Source organism: Leptosomus discolor, chromosome 13, assembly GCF_034619465.1.
Source record: "Leptosomus discolor isolate bLepDis1 chromosome 13, bLepDis1.hap2, whole genome shotgun sequence".
Classification (NCBI taxonomy): domain Eukaryota; kingdom Metazoa; phylum Chordata; class Aves; order Leptosomiformes; family Leptosomidae; genus Leptosomus; species Leptosomus discolor.
Window position 1 is genome coordinate 3,777,983 of NC_141403.1, and position 17,263 is coordinate 3,795,245.

Sequence of the window (17,263 nt, forward strand, 5' to 3'; positions counted from 1 at the left end):
CAAAAGCAATAGGCTGGACACAGTAAAGTACCTCAGAAATACCAGAGGTCGAAGTTCACTTGAAGCACCTTAACACATCACTTTATGGATCAAGAACAGTGTGGCATTATGGTAATTAACTCTCCTAAAAGACTGTGCAGTAACTGAAGTGTGTGCTCTGGGAAATCAAAATGTCATTAGTGGAAACTCTGAGATAAGACCAGGCCAGTGTGAAGGTCACATGACTCAGTTCTGCTGCAAAATAAGGTTTTCCAGTTCATCTGCAGAACGCAACAAAAATGCGGCCGATTCTCGATACCCTGCCACAAGCTGCCTCACTGCATTTATTTCGGTTGGACTCAGCTGGGGTCTAGAGCTTGAACTACTGGAGGATCCAGAGCTGGTTGCTAACTGCCTCTTCATACTGAGATCTGTTGGACCTGCAGACAACAAAGGAAAAGGAAAGAAGCTTCAGAGAGCTGCCCGAGACGTTTCACAGGTTTGTAGCTACAAAAGGCAGAGCAGCAAATCTGCTCTCAGCTGAGTGCCAGCGAGGAGCAGCAGAAACAAGCAACAACCGCTCGGTTACCAGTGGCCTTGACAGGAATCACAGCGATTTATATCTCTGTATGACAGACAGGCTTTGAGTTCTACTTATCTAACACGAGGGGCAAGTCCACTGCCAGCAGAAAATTACCCTCCGGGGGGTACCCCAACGGTGTAAGCCACTTGCACCCCAACCCTGCCCTGGGATCTGAGGCGGGTGAGCAGGGAGAGGGTTCGTCTCCTGTGCCTCCCCCTGCTCCAGCTGCCGTCGTAGCCTCCACGGCAATTTGCACGCTTGCAGTTTTTATCACAGAATATCCAACTTAGGTTCTCTCTAGAGATCTGTTTTCACGTTTTATGCTTCAATCAGCATGCGGCCAGACTGTGAATCCCCGACAGACGTAGATAAATGGTCATTCCCTCGACTAGCCCTGATGCCATGCGATCCCTTACATAAATAGCTGGTCACGAATGAGATTAGGCTGGTGAGAACCTGGCTCCTCCAGTGAGGAGCACACTATCATCTGTGGGGGCTGCACACAGCTGGCGATACATTGCCAGGGTCTTGTAAGGCCTGAACGCCCACCAGAGACCCTGCAGCAATCACCAGGTTGGACCGGCAGCTTAGACCAACAGGTTTAGCACTTTTCATCAACGAATAGTCTCAAGACGACGGATGCTGCGAGCAGAAGACAGCAACCCCGAGGGCAGTCTGCTCGTTCCTGTGATCAGCAAAACCATCTGCCATCGTGAAGTTCGGCTTTATGTGGAACTTCCCTGGTCCTTTGGCCATAGCTGTCCATCAGCTAAGACATACAGTGCTTTGAGGAGATGGTTGCTTTTTTCCACTTAATACAATATGCTTTTTTCTTCATGGAGTGTAAATTTGGACAGGTAGAATTGGACTGAGGACTGTTTTAACCACAGAAGGATACAGATAGCAAGTACACCCGTCAAGCAGTTTATTATGTGCAAATCTGTAAAAAATGCTGCTCATTCATTTTGACAGTACAGCAAATCTAAACTTCTGGCAGGCAGAAGATCAGACTAGCCTGATCTTAATCTTAATACTCTCTCAGAAACTGGGATCAAGTTATCCAAAGCAATGTTATCTTGCTTTCCTATGAGAAAAATGTCACTGTTCAATTTCATCTGGGCAACGTCTGTCAATGCCAAGGCTTTCTCAGCATTGGCTTACTGGATGGACCCTGCATCCTAAAAAGTCTGGAATAATTTTTAAAATCAGCATATTCCACCACAGAATACAGAACACACCAATTCATACTCTAGAGGTTCTCCTAAATAATCCCACCAGAATCACGAGGTTCAAAACCAGACTCGCCATCTCAAGCACTAACGGAAAGAGATGTACTGATTTCCAGAAGCTGAAGATCTGGTCATAAACCTTACTTACTTTTCTTTTCTTTTATGTTTATGCAGAGATATGGCTGAGACCACAAAGGATGTGGAGATTGCCATGTTCCCACACTCACTGAAGTTAATGAAAATCTCCCTTTGAGTGAATGAAAGCAGAGATGGGACTATGAAAAGAAACCACTCAAACAGAAAGGCTCCTATTAGATCTTATTTCCTACTATGCAACTAGCATGAACAGCACTTAGCCTTACAACTGTATTATCCAGTTTTACACTGGCATAAATGAACTGACTTTTAAATGACTTCCAGTGTACAAAGGACAAATAAAAGGACAATTAGCTCAGTGAATTTGTTTCAGTCTGACTGCACGCTGCAGGGAAACGATCACAGTGTGAAGAAGCTCAGAGGATATTTCTAAGTAAAATCTTAACCCAGCACAGAGAAGAAGGGTACACAAATCATAAAGCCAGCTGGACTGAATGGTTGGAAGAAGCCATTAAAGACTTTTGTATTTATTGAGGTGGTAGTGGAAAAGCTACCACTGACATATTGAGGGCATTGTGCTCCATATGAACCCACTTTAACTTTTATGTTCTTTCTTTGACTCTCATTCATGTCACAGCCAAAAACACACACACAATATATGGCAGAACAGAGCTTCTGTGGCAGAGCATGCCTTTTTCTGAAACAAAACTGAAGGGCTTTTCTCATTGGTAATCCAGACTTTTAAGCGATTGAACAGGATGTAAGTTTATTTCACTCATATGTAGAAAATACACAGAAAGGTGCCTGCTTGCATCTCTGAGGTTTTCCTTACAAAAATTGATGACACAAAGCAAAAGCACCGCTCTGAAAGGAAAACTAGGAGAAGACCAGATGTCCAGCGTGCATTAATCAGTGTCAACTCCTCACAAGTCTACAGGGTCACAGCGATCTACACAAACTGAAGATCTGACCCTGTATCCCTAGATGTCCAGATTAACTACAACGAGGAAAGTTTTCTAACTCTTCAGAATATGTATCACTGAATCCCTGAAGGTACTGGAAATAAAGTTCTGTGCAAGTGCAAATCTGCAGTCTGCACACATAAGGGACCATCAGGACCCAGAACTCCTCTGGGTCTGGGACAGTTCTGCTGTACACAGAGTTCTTGTACATAAAGGAAATAAGAAATCTTGGATTTCAACTTACCCCAGCTACTTCAAACTACTTGAATGCGGGGATAAGGATTATAGTTCTTCTTTCAACTACGTTATGGGACTCCCTCACACTTCACCTCCAAAGCTTGCCCATGAGAGCCCCAGCTTTGCATCTGGGAGAATACCTTACTCAGAGACTAGCCCCAGGAGGTATTATACTGGTCTCAGTTTTTAACTAATAGCTATGCTAGACACCGGCAGTATTCCTGATTCTTAAAGGCTGTCCAGGCTGCAATATGCTAAAAATGCTACAACTTATCTGCAGCTACATCAGTCATACCTGGTCGTTCAGAAAATAAGCTTCTTATTCTTATAGTGTAGATTTTTCCTGTGTAATTTTATGCAGATCAGCTATTGAAACACAGGAACCTAAATCTTACTCATAAATATCCACCACATTTCTTTAACCAGACAAATAAATCACAGATATTCTGAAGGCTTAAAATAGCTGGTTAAGGTAGACACTTCATATACCTCTATCTCCAGAAGCCGTGACTATGGATGACTGAATCTGGAGCAAACTGAACAGCTTTACCACCTTTTCTTTTAATAACTCTCCTTACTTTAAATAGAACCATTTCCTTAGTGTACTTGACATCAGTTATTAAACTGCCAGTCTTCACAGGAACAAGGAAGTCCTTATACAGGGGGAAATCTGAATATTTTTGCAATGAATTTTGCAGTGTCACATTCCTCCAAGGTGATAACGCACATTTTAGCACACTGCTTCCTATCCTGGAGTACTTCAGGCCAACGAAAAACCTTGACTGCAAACATTATCAGGTTCCACAATGTCTGTGTGTGCAAGCAAAGATTAAGCATATATTGCAGAGATGAAGACGGGTTACTACTTTTTATTTATTTCTTTCTCTTCCTGCACCGTATTATAACTCACAACTGTCACCTCCCATGTTTTTATAACAGCACGACATTCTCTTAAGCAGTGGATTAAACAAATTGTTGGGACAGAGCTTTTCTTTTATAGTCTTTCAGAAGACTGAAGTGTTGCCCCTCTGCCTCTTGCCAAGGCCACCTGACTGACTCTTTAACGTGGGAATATTTTCAATTTACCACCTCGGTCCACTCACACAGACCTAATTTCCCCCGTGAGGTGAAATTGTTTTTGTTGGAATCGCATCAAGCTGAATACAAGAACTCTGAAAACCCACTCTTCATATGCTAGACAACTGTTTATCAAATTAGCTGCTAGGATCATCTGCCACTAAATACACTGTGGGACAAATGGCTTTTCTGTAAATTGCAAGACTTAAATGGAACTAGTTATTGCCTTGTGCACTACTCATTAGCAACATGATTTATATAAAATTCCAAAATATGGGTCAGATGTAGATGTGCTGTTACTGATTGCTCAGACACTATCAACTGTCTCAGCAAAAATCCCTTAAGAATTGTATGCTGTCACTGGGTAGCTACCAATCTTATAATTAACAACTACTGAAAGAATAATAAATGTGTCAATGGCTCTCAAAATGGTTATCACTATTGAAGATAATAATTTAGAATAACACAAATAGTTTTAAAAAGCTATACGTGCTTAAGCCTCTATGCTCCTACATTTTCATTAATAGTTAAGCAACATTTTTCATCAGTGAAGATATAAAAAGCAGAGGCACTTACTTATAGAAAAATACATTTGCCCATGCTTCGAAATCTCCCTTGTGTGTCTTTTCTATTGCACCTATTCTCTTCTGCCTATTCTTTCCCCATGAATGACTTTAGAAGTGAGTATGTACTGGATTCTCATATAGTCCAATAAAACTAAATAGAAACAACTATCAAAGTACGTACTTTTTCCAAATCAGGTGTATTTGTTATTGCTAGAATGTTTTATTGTGATCTTATGCATCTGTCAATGTTTCTTTTCCTCCTGCCTTCAAACAGAGAGCAGATGTGCCTATAACTATTGTTTCAAGTGCTAGGAGATCTCAGATCAAGGAAACGGGGACTAATGAATTGGACCTTTTAAGCTTCTTTCTCCCTTCTACGCCTTTCCCTCAGGAAAACATACCTTCAGCTAGTTTAGACACCAGAAAAAACCTGCTGCGTTGCCTGAGGAAAGAGATGTGAAAACACAGAAATGCCTACAGCCACTGAACATCACGCATTTTCAACAATCAGCAAACACCCTGGTCTGTGATGAAATGATTATGTGAGGTCCTCCAGTAATGCCTCCTATCCACCATAGGAGATTAATTATGTGGCATACACATGTCTTGCCTTAATGGCTGTCTCCTGAGCTTTGTGCAAAGGTAGGAAAGTAGGGTACTGCCCAGTATATCCACAGACATTCCATCCCCATTCCTATGGTGGGAGCAGACTAATACTTGCATTCACCATGTATCTGACAATTGGAAGAGGAGGAGGAAGGGGGAAGATCTTAATACAGAATTCAGCCAGCATTTCCCAGTGAGAAATTCCCACCTTTGCCACAACACAGGTGAAACCATTTAGCTTCTCCCAACCCCACGTTTTGCCTTTTTTTAAATGGAACTAAACACACTCTCCCAGGTTCCTAGCTCTATCACTCTTGTTCTGTGTCTCCTCACGCCGCAGGCTCCAGCTGCGCTAGTGACAAGCTGTTTCATCTTTCCTCTCTCTCCACTTTGCTGTCATCAGGGTAGCACTGAGAACACAGAAGACTGAGCAAGAGTAGAGGTATAAAAAAGAGCTGGAGAGAGCAACCAAAGCAAAAATCCCATTCAAGCCCCATATCACGGCCAGTCATGCTGCAGGTAAACCAGTCAGCACTTTGAAGAATTAGCTGGATATTCTCAACTGGACTTTTTTTTTTTTCCCCCCCTAGTTTATTGCCAAGAAGCCTCTACTGATCATGCAAATGCCAAGATTTTACAGAAGGTTACAACTTCAGCAAATCTGAGGGTGAGGAAATGAGACAACCTCCCTATTGTCACATGCAAGAGTGGACAAGAGTGCTCGGCCCTCCTCTCCCTGCCCCAGAGCTGCACGGCCGTGCTGACCACTGAGGCTCAGCAGCATCAGCTTCGGGAGCTTCCCCCAGCTACCCCATCATCTTCAGCAGGGCTGCACCTGAAGGACCAGGAGGCAGAAGGACCAGGGAGGTTGATTCACACGATGGCAAGAGGCTAAAGCGGGGAACGTTTGGGAGAGAGCAGCCCTTCTGGGGCTCTGGAAGGGAGCAGCAGGGAGAGGTGAGCGGTGTGGTGGGAGTCCAGCAGCTACTTGCTGGACCATGGGGCCAAAGGCCACGGTCTGTGGGAAATGAGGCTGAAGGAGGAGCCTGCCAGGGCGGAGGATTCGCTCGCGGTGTGAATGCATTTGGATTCGGCAGGAGGACTCACCTGAGCTGGAAGGCGACTGGACGTTCGTGGTGCCTGTGATGCAGTGCTGAGTGGCGGCTGTGGTGGAGGTAGGCTGCAGATCTGTGTAGAGAAATGGAGACACAACAGCTGCTTTGTCTTACCATGACACGAGGGCATGTCCTGCGTGGCCAGCTTGCCATCGAGTCTGAAACACCCTCTCTTACACACACCAAGGGAAACAACTGACATTTCCACCTAGAAAACCAGGCAACGACGCAGAAGAAACAGCCTTAACCTCTTCCAGAAAACCCAGCAATGGCAGCAGAAACACTCTCCACACCTTTTGGGGAAAATGGACTTCAGGAAACGAAGTGGCTACGGAGAGCAAGGCTCCGGCAAGCCCGCCCTGGCTTGAGAGTGCTGACAGCTGATAGTCCTCAGGAGAGTGTGGACCTACTGGACAGACACAAATGGAGAGATGGGGCGATCCCACCCCATCAGAAGAGGCTCAGGCAGCATGCAGGGACTTCACCAGCTTCTGGCAGCAGCAGCAAGGCATTTTGCTCCCAACAGAGCCGCCTGTTTCCTGTCCTCACCCTCCTGCCCTCAAGCTGGGCGTCCCTCCAGGCTCAGTCCAGGTGTGGTGGAGTGGGGCCAGCTGAAGCCTTTGTGGCTGGCTAGGAGCTGGCAAGCACATTTTGTTTACACCTACTGGGCTACCCCGCCTTGGAGATTCTCCGTTCAGTTGTGTAGTTCTCCTTAAAAAAGAGAGCCGTGGAAATTCACCCTTCTCAAGGAGCAGCTTTCCTTTGACATCTACAAGAATCGAGGGCAACGTGCTCAAAGGCTTCTCCCCAGCCCTTGTACAGGCTGCCAGAGGCTCTGTCAGCCCACAGATTGCTTGGTGATGGGGTGAAGCTTTCCAGCTGAGCTGGCTTGGCCTAAAGGGTTTAAAAGCAGGGGAAAAAAGAGACCTCGGAGCTGTAAGCCCAAGCCTTTTCCTGCTGTGCTTTTTTCCTGCCCACAATAAAGGAGGGGTCACCGCACAAGCTGTTGCGTTCTGCTTGCTCATATCGAGCAGTTGCATGAAGGCCTGCCCTATACAGTTGTGTAAGGAGCTAATTATGGCTCTGTAATTAGCCATGTGGAAGGACAGGCTGAGGAGGGAAGCACTGCAACAGCAGGCACAGACAGGTCCCTGAGCCAGAGCCACCAAACAGTTGGGCAAGCAGATAGCTAAGTCTGAAAGATGGGATCAGAGTCAGAGTAGGGATGAACTTTGCCGGTGGGGAAATAACCAAATTAAATGAGTCACAGCACATAAAATACACACATGAGTTGGACTACTAGACAGGACACCTAATTGGACATAGTCATTATATTAGTGTGGGGGAGGGTCCAGAAATAGGTATTCAAGCAGTGGGTTTTAGCTAGCTTTTGAAACTTCTCTTTTTTTTCTGTTTTAGCAGATACACAAAAGCAGACTGTATTTGTTTACACACGCATTCTGACTGAGGTGTATATTTATTTTTACACTAGGAGAACATTTGTAAACGTGACAAGAACATTTGATGGGTTACTAAATTGAAAAGGAAATGCATTTTTAAATTACTTCTTAGGTCCTGAAAACAATTCACAAGCAAATATCCTGTTCTCCAGACAGGGAACTCATTAACCATCATAACAGCCTTGTGTATGTTTGGAACAAGGTCCTTGAAACAGAGTAATGATTTCAAAGGACTGGCCTGTGAGGTCTGTCAGGAGGGCAACAGTTACCCCTCTCAACTGCAACTCCATCCACGCCTCTTAGTCTACAAATGACAAAGCAAACAGCCATGGACATATCAGGGAGGACTGACAGACCCAAAGAACCGGCCCCCCAAGAGCACCTATTTCCCCTGTAGGGAAATCAGCTAATGGAGCCAGAGCACTTTGCCCTCAATAGCCAAGAGATAATCAGGTTGGCTCCAGATTGCTTTTGTGTAAACGAAACTAAGAAATTCATGGAGTTGCCTCTCCACAACTTTTCCTACCGATCTTCCTGAAATGGCAGGTGGGTCACAAATCAGCAGCCAGCTAGACTGTGGGCATCTACAACAGGTTTCCAAGTGCTGGCACACAGACTTTCAGTTCGTGGAGCTTATGTGCTTTGGATCCTGTAGGACCCCTGCGGAGCAGACAGACACCTTTGCACAACACTCCAACCTTGCACAACTACCTGGGAGCGATGCAGTGGTTTACTAGTCTTCCAAAGGAAGAGGACATACAGACAAAATTTTCCCGTGCAAGCAGGGAAAGGCAAGGAAGAAGCAATGTTGGAGCATACATCAGTATGCAGACCGAAAGCATCCACTGGTCCCTCCACCCCAGCGATGCCGCCCAGGGAAATGCAGTGCACTGCACAGCCCCCTGGCTGTGTCAGCTGTGCAGCATCCAGCAGCTCCTGAATAACCACCGCTTGTCCTGCAAAACCCAGCTTGAGCTTTAAGGGGGAAAAAGCCCTGGAGTCCTCTATATTAAATGTACAAAGAAAATGTTGCTTCTAATCAGAAAGCAACACTGATTTCTGAAGTCGCATTTCTACCTCATTTTTTAAAATTGCACGCTGAAGTGACACGGAACACTTTTGCCTAAATCCCACAATTCACTGAAAAATGGGAGTTATGAAAATGTATCCTGTTACAAGAGGTTCGAAGGGAAGAACAAGGACACGAAACAGTTGTGATTCCTCACAGTTTAAGATTATGTAAAACAGGACAATTCTGATGGCTTCCACTGACAAATAACACATGGGGAGTTTAATCCTACTCTTAGTTGGGTGAAAGAGCAAACGCCAACTGTTTTCAGTGGGAACTGGCTCGGATCTTCCCTGACCACAACGTAAAAGACAATATTAAGTTCTTGTGCATTTTCCCAAGAAACCAGATTTCCACGGCCTGTCTTGCTCTTATGAAAATATTTGATCGGAGATCATATTCAGTACCTCGGATGGGTTTTCATGCATGTGGAAACAATTGTAATCATCATTCACTCTCTTTAAGTCAAAGACTTTTGACAACTAAAATATTATCTTTTTAAAGCCTTTTGAAAACTTAATGCAGATCACCCACAGGCCTTTGAGGATTTTGGGCGTGGGGGGTGAGGAAGCAGACACGACTGAAGGTCACCAGGACACCACATACCAATAACTCCTTGCAGGCTGCAGCCCTGATAGCGTTTTGAAAATTGCTTAGCAGCTTGAATACAGAGGCTGTAGCTGAACAATTACCACCTTGCCTAAGTCAGCCCATGTACCTGAAGCAGCACTCTCCTCAGCCAGAGAGGGATCAGCCAGGAGAAAAACCCAGGGATTTCTCCGCCCTCTGAGACATTTTTTAAATGCCGTTCTTGGAGGCAAGAGACCCTCAGGCTTCCAGAGTAATCGCTTTTCTCTGACAGACAGACAACACCCTTGTTATCAGAACAGGCAAACCTTTTCCTTTGCTCTGAATTTGTACGAAATCAATATGGGGGACTATTTCAAACAAAGAATACAATTTGCTTACATTTATTTGTCACAAAAGCTTGCTGATGTAAGAAGAAAAGGAATGTTGTCTAAATAAATGACACCGTTCTTTTCAGAGCTGCATGCAGCCTCATGGTGACACATGATTACCTGCATCATTTTTAGTTTAGCGTCTAGATGGATATGCTGATTTCTCATTTAACACTTGGTATGCAGGATCCTTACCTGCAGCAAATTAAAGTAGCTAGAGAGACCGTGTGAGAGATCTAGGTCAATTCATTTGTGTTACAAAACATGGAGTTCAGTGTTTTCAAACTCCAGCCACAAAGATACTAATGTTGTGATCAGTACAGGAGCGGACAATAATGACAGGGTAGGTCCTCATAAAGTCACAAAACCAACTGAAGATCTTAACCTGGCATTTTTTTACTCAGCTTAGTAGAGACTTCAGGTTCAGCCTTGCCCTGTTGTGAATTAGTCCCTTGGAACTGAAAGGAGACTAGCATGCAGCGAGCAAGTGTTTTGCTCAGCAGTAGCTGTTTGCAGGATTGTGCTCCTGCTCATTATCTGGTAATAGCCTACGGATACTGAACCCCCTGGACTAGCTTTCTGTACAGCAGGGGGAAAAGTACACATGAGCACATATACACACAGGCACATTTTGTAAGGAAACTCACCACTGCTAGAAGCATCGTTGAGATTTAGCAGCCCACCTCCGAGCCCTCTGTAACTATGGTAACTGTAGGTCCCATTGCCATTGATGTACAACACCTCCTGTGTGCTGGAAACAGCTGATGTTGAGTAAGTGACCTGGGCTGGCTCCTGTTTGTACTGCTTGTCAGCTGGAGCAGCCTCGTCCTGCAGAAACACAGACAGGTTTTGGATTATTGTCACATTTTACCTTGCATGAGAGGGTCTTCTCCACTGTTAAGACTCCACGTCGATTGCTTTCAGAAAAGCATAATACATGTTAAACCAGCACAGACGTGTTTCTGATTGATCAAATATCAGCTGAAAAGAATCCATGGAAATAAGCAAGAATACAGGTTTCCTACAAATCTGTAGGAATATTAATTTATTTGTGCTCCACAAGCCAACCACACTGTTTCTCAAGAAGATACATCCTTTCACCCCAAGGAGCTCACGGCCTCCCGTAAAACCCAACTCTGTCCAGAAACAGCATGGGAAAGGACAGAAAAAAAAAGCCATTACTTTCTGAGTCCAGCAGTTACTGTTCTAGCCACAGAATCGTACCTTTCTCAAAAAGACAAAGCAATACAGAAGGCACCAACTACTTCTGCTGATGTATCGTCCTCGGAAATGACAGATGGAACAGGGGAATGGAACAAACCAGCATTTCCCCTGTTGGCAGAGTGCGTGTCCACCGCACAAGGGCCAAGTGGTAAGGACGCCTCTACAAAGGTGACTTGAAAGCATTTCTTATCTGCGTACGAGCAGCGACTGTACACCATGAGCTCCCCTCAGTGCTTCCTGTTCGCCTCTTAGACGCTTGCAGAATATTTAACAGGCTTTAGCACAATGGCCCTCCAGTTTGTCCCTAAAGGAAATCACGTTTCAGGTGAAAGTGTATTTTTCCCCATCCGCACTTGCCGTAGCGACTGCTTAGAGCACCTCACCTCCACTCATGATCACAGAACGCCCCTGTGGCAACTTTAGTAAGGACACGGGTGAAAAAAAGAAAAGCATTAAGAGAAGATTTAATGTGTTTTAGTAGTTGGAAACAAGAAAAACTATCAGTGTGTGACTGCTCAGCCCACCACAGGGACCTGAGTGCCAAAATTTCTGATTTAGTCTGCAAATGTATTTGAGCTTTTTCTTTGGTTCTTTTAACTTGTAGATTTTTTTAAATGGGCCTGATTTTACATTGTTATCTGAGGAAAACATATTTCAGCGATTTCTAATAAAATGGATCTACAGAAGATTAGTAGTTGAAAAAACAGAGGTGAGACTGTTTGCAGACCTTTTCAGAGTGGTTAACTGAAAAATGATCTGTCCATTTTACGCCTCTCTCTTCTGCACAACCCTTTTATGGTTGTTAAATATACCAAACTTAAGAATGCTATAAAAGATCTCAAACCTTTTTTACAGTTATTTTCTTAAAAATAGGACTTTATATACCACGACAGAGGGATCAAATAGTTCAGTCTCTGTGTTGATGCAAAAAGGGTTCTGACGCAGCCTTCCTTTGCATTAGGAGCAGTTCCACCTCTCAAATAAGACACTACCAACTTTTCTGAGATGCAGATATCCCTGTCTTGCAGATATTTACTGGTGGAACAGACTTGGGCACAACTGAGATGACTCAGGAGAAGGTATATATATTATTAACAGAAATTTTAATATTTAATACAGAACACTGAACCATCAGATAATTAATTCCATAAACAATCAGAATGGGGCCTCTTGGGCACTAATATGAGCTGAGGCAAAGCTTTGCATTTTTAAGAGAGTTGGCCAAACTGGTCTCCTATGCATTTTCTAAGTAATAACAGGCTTAAACAAAGGGCCAAAATTGCAACATATTTTTGCCAGGAATTCAACTTTAATATCATTTACTTTTTATCTCCAAAGGTCATCGCTGTCTCTTATAAGAGAAAATGTATTATTTTCTCTGAGAAAATATTTATAACCTATACTGCAAGGTTCTATCTCGGCAACAAAACTTAATTCATCATCCAAATCTTTAACACTCTCAAGGCCGAGATGTTCTGTATCCTTATGTCTAAAACGAGATGATACTTTCCTGCCATAGACTCGCTCAGAGCCTGGTTTTATTGTCACAAAGAGCAGTAAGGGATCCTCTGCAAATTTTCAAGGTCCGGACTGTGTTCAAGGGGTGCAGTGCAAAACGGACAAGCTCCCATAGCTGAGCAGAGTATCTCAGGGCCTGTCTCCTTATCCCGACCGTCTGGAGCGCAGAAATTCGCTGTCCCTGAATTTACACGTCCTCCAGGGCCCCTCGAGTCAGTGCGCTGAAAACCTAACCGTGAGTTTCTTGCAGAGCTGAGGCACCGAGCTTCTAGCAGAGCCCAGCAAGCAGAGCCTGGCCCCGGGGGCACAGCAAGGGCTCCTGGTGCACCTTGGTGTTAGAGCACACGGCCAAGAAGTGGCAGACCCGAGTTCTGGCTCCTTGCTGCAACACAGTGCAGAGGTGGCAAATTTGGGACGCAAGGTCTTCGCTAGCTGTGGCGAGGAGGGCACCCGAACTCAGAGCTGCCATCTCCTAGCAACCAGGCTCAGAGCACAACTGCGATGGGGGAGCTGAAGCCGTGCCACTGCGTGGAAAGAAATGCACAATTCATAGGGCTACAGAGGTAGCAAACAAAAAGGGAGCGTGACTCAGCTGCCCTTCAGAGAAGTGCTGCCTTGGGAGGCTTCCAGCCCCACTCCCTTCCAGCTGCTCCCCAACCCAAAGCTCACGAGCTGCTCTGAGGTTGGGGATCCAAGGTTGGAGCCGCGCTGCCGACGGGGGATCTTTGTATCGAACTAATCGCTGCCCTGTGAGGTGGAGCCCAGGCGTCCTGGTGGGGAACGCCCTCCTCGGAGGGGTGGCAGGGGTTGGGGGGATGCTGAGCCCAGGACTCCTGCTTCTCCAGATGAGCTCCAGTCTCTCAGTCACTTTAGAAAAGGTGGCTTCCTCTAAATAGCACCGCTATTTTTAGAGAGCAGACCAATCACCTGTACCTAAATGATGAGTAAGTTGCCATACATTTCAGACCTGAAATCTGTGCCTCATCTAAGTGCTTAGCTCAGTGCTTCAGGATGACTAAACGCAGAAGCAGGGCAGGATTTTTAGCAAGCATTTTCTGAGCAGCCCCAGGCGTCAGCCCTGCTAGCAGGATTATGAACCGTTAGCCTGGTCCCGGGGGGTTGGGTGTTACCTCTCATTCATTCCCCTGGGATTTCAGTATCTTTCAGAAATGTTTTGTCAAAAGGCAAAACTGTGTCCTTTTTCCTTGCAGCCACACCAAGTACGAAGAAGCCGGGCTCTCTTTTTCTTGGGGAGAGAGAAAATGCGTATCACATGCACTTTTGTGTACCTGAGATTCGTTCTGCACAGATTCCTTCTCTTCTTTCTTTTCGTCTTAGTTGCCTTTGCTTTTAAACTAATGTAGAAATTAAACAAACATAGTGTTGTTCCAGCACTGAGATTTTTTTGATATTCTGTGTTAGTCACTCAGCACTTCTTGTTTCCCCCTGGATTATGTTTATACTGGAAAGGCTTAATAATTTATTTTAAATGATACTTAAAAAAAAATAAATCTCATAGTAATCAGTAACAATTAACTAACCATTTATTAATATGTTTGACCTAACTACCTGGAACACATACTGTTGTAATTCTTAACAAATTTATAAAACCTGCAAAGTATCAACTAACTGTTCTTAAACTATTTATAATTTACCTTTAATAAGAAGTATGAACAAGATGTGGATAAAACAGTTGTCCACCTAGAATTTGACTTACACCATCTTCATTTTGTATATGGCAGGGGAAATAAGTCATCCTTCTAACAATATTTCTCTTCTAAATTTATTTTGGAGAAGTAATTTAAGTCTTGAGCATATCATCTGGAAAATGATGGACATCACAGAAATGCAAAAATACCCTTAGGTACAAAAGCATGCTAAAACACAAAAATTATCTGTTCACTTCAAAAAGTGGAAGCATGAAGTACGTACTGTGATCCTCAACTTGTTATGTATCAGAGACATCTACCTCTCTGTTTTATGTCCAGGCCTGTACTGGGAGAACACCATTTTTTTCCTTAAAAGAGCAGACAGATGCAATTTATTTTATTTTATTTTTAATCACGGAAGCAATCAAGTAACCCTCTAAGGACAGCAGGCACCAAGAAAAGATCTCATCAACTGTCACGTAACCTGTATATTGAAGAAACCCTGCTCTGCTCTGACTGATATGCTGAGCAGCTAATGAATAGTTTAAAAGGAAATACCATCCACAGCCACACAGATGCTAGGGCAGATGTCATGACTGTGGTCCAAAGAGCAAGGCTCACTGGCAGTGTCTCAGCCTCCCGTTCCCCATGCCAGCACACAGCATATCCATTCGTTTTCAAAAAGCCTGTCCTTCGTGGAAGCAACTCTAACAAGGCCATTGCTCCTTTCTATTCCCCATCTCCTTCACCACCACCAAAATAATCCAAAGAAGTTAAAACAAAAGGCCCTGGAAAATCCGTGCTACGCTGAGTTTTGATCCCATGTATACACAAAGTGTCAGAAGTTCCGTGTCATTAAGAAAGAGCAGTGCTATTGCCTCCCGAAAGGGAGGGTGTACGCAGGCCAGCTCCCATGGACACTGCTAGCTGGCCCCAAAGCTAACAAAACTTCTGCAACAAGAATGACAATGGTAACGTTCCAAAAATGGCAAAGACGGTCACTTTTAACTACTGCTTACATGAAACGCAGTGTCTACCAGACTGAAAAATTAACAACTCTGAGAGTGACAGCTTTTAACTGCCCCTATGTCAAGGTGATTCTTTTCCCACTCAATTAGAAAAGAGACAAAAAGGCAAACGCATTTTTGCCTCATGTTTCTTGATACTTTCTTTTTTAATATGTTAAACTAAAAAATGTGGATTGCTTGTTGTTCTTGTCAATAAACACTTCTCTTAGAATACCACTTTGAGGTTAGGAAAACTCAAATGCAGATTAGTCTTCAAAGAAATAGGCAAGGCAGGGACCCAATATTTGCATATGGTCTTCCATTTTTTCAGCATAAGAAAAAAAAAAATCATTCCTGTGGAAAAAACAAAACATGCTTTCATGTGCTTTACATTTTTTTTTGGCCTTAATAGCTTGCAGTACTGCTTTAGAGGAAAGGAGATAATGTTTCATATATTTTTTCCCATTTGGAACCCACCAATTTATTTCTATGATTTTTGAATCAAAAGTAAAATAAATAGAAACACATGATAAAACCACGTAGCACTTTTCAAAGCACACCCAATTAATCCTCACAATACTCCTGTTAGATAGGACTTTTATCCCTGCTTTTCAGATGGTGAGATTCTGGCAACAAAGGCAACCTTAAGCTAGCATCAACTAATACGTAAAGCCCTTGAGTTCCGCAACCACAAGAACACAATGGGCTTCTCTTTGTGCCACTTGATTTTTAAAATAATGGGTAAAACCCGGGAAGTTCCACCACGGGGCACCCTGCTGAATCCGCAGCGGGTTGTGGAGCTGGGAGCTCTCTGTCCCTCTCAGCTCTTGTGCAGAGAAGCAGCTGCTGGGTAAGCAGCCATCGTCGTCTGCATGGAGCAAGCTGTTTCAAGGAGGATGAGCCACAGGATTCCCAGCTCCCACTGCAGGACCCAGAAGGTGGCCCCTTCATAGACACCTGGAGATCCCTGCCATTTCCCCGCCCATGACCTGCCCATGTATACCTTGTGTTCTGTCTCTTCAAACTGATTTCATACCGTCTCTTCAAAATCCCTGACTCCTCATCCCATCCTCCTTGCTTCTCCAGCTTCACCTTCTACTCCCCACCTCAGTTTCAGTCTTCTTGTCTAACAAATCCACATCTCTCCTTTCCAAACAAGTCTCTTGACGGCTGATACCTGATCAGCTTCAGCAACTCAAGCCCTTTGTTTCCCAGTTTGTATTTAATCAGTGTCACATCCACTGATCGTCTCATCTGAGATTTTCTCTCCCTTCTTAGACTCCTGCCAGTCTCCTAATCCCCAAATCCTGTCCCACAGGGAGCAAAGGCAGGCTCCACAATTAGCCAGGGCAGCTCTGGTTTTCGCCAGTAATATCTGATTCTCTTTCACCACTAGTTCTTTAATTCACCTGACCAGTTTCCTTCATATCACCAACCGCTGCTACTCACTTCCTCATCCAACCCCCTCTCATAATCTCACTTTCCCTTCATGCCTTGTTATCTCTGCTCCTGCCACAGTTCACAGCCCCAACACTCTTCCCCTCCTTTCTGCACTGAGGTCAGATACCTAGTCACATCCACTGAAATTCAAGTAATCTGGTAATTTAGCAACTAAAATGTTTCGACTGTGTAAGCAGGTGCATCCAGTGTCACATCCTTGGCATAAATGACACCACTATATCGTGGAGACCAAACACAGAAGCTTTTTTTTTTTGTTTTTAAGGAATGGTAACTACATTAAAGGATCAAACTACCCTTACAGGACAAAATTTTCCTCATTCTTGAATGTGGCTGAAGTTTTCTCTGAAAGAGTTCAACAGATGGAAGACATACAGAACAGTAAACGTAATCCCTCGGGGCTGGAGGTCATGAAGTTATCACCAACCGGCACACCTAGTACTATAATGGGAAGTGTCAGGTAATCTTA

The 17,263-nt window shown here is 44.1% G+C and overlaps 1 protein-coding gene across 4 annotated transcripts in view; it reads right to left on the reverse strand.

The window, feature by feature from the left end:
• Nucleotides 1-225: 225 nt before the first annotated feature.
• Nucleotides 226-17,263, reverse strand: part of NOL4 (nucleolar protein 4) — a 177,897-nt gene continuing 160,859 nt past the window's right edge. For 3 of the 4 annotated variants that reach the window (XM_086472523.1, XM_086472522.1, XM_086472521.1), the window contains 2 exons: nucleotides 10,586-10,766; nucleotides 226-419 (listed from right to left, as the gene is read on the reverse strand). In XM_086472523.1, coding sequence (XP_086328649.1) covers nucleotides 226-419; nucleotides 10,586-10,766 — 375 coding nt within the window. Of the gene's footprint in view, nucleotides 420-6,442; nucleotides 6,524-10,585; nucleotides 10,767-17,263 lie in introns of all 4 variants that reach the window. The other variant, XM_086472520.1, reaches the window with a different exon arrangement.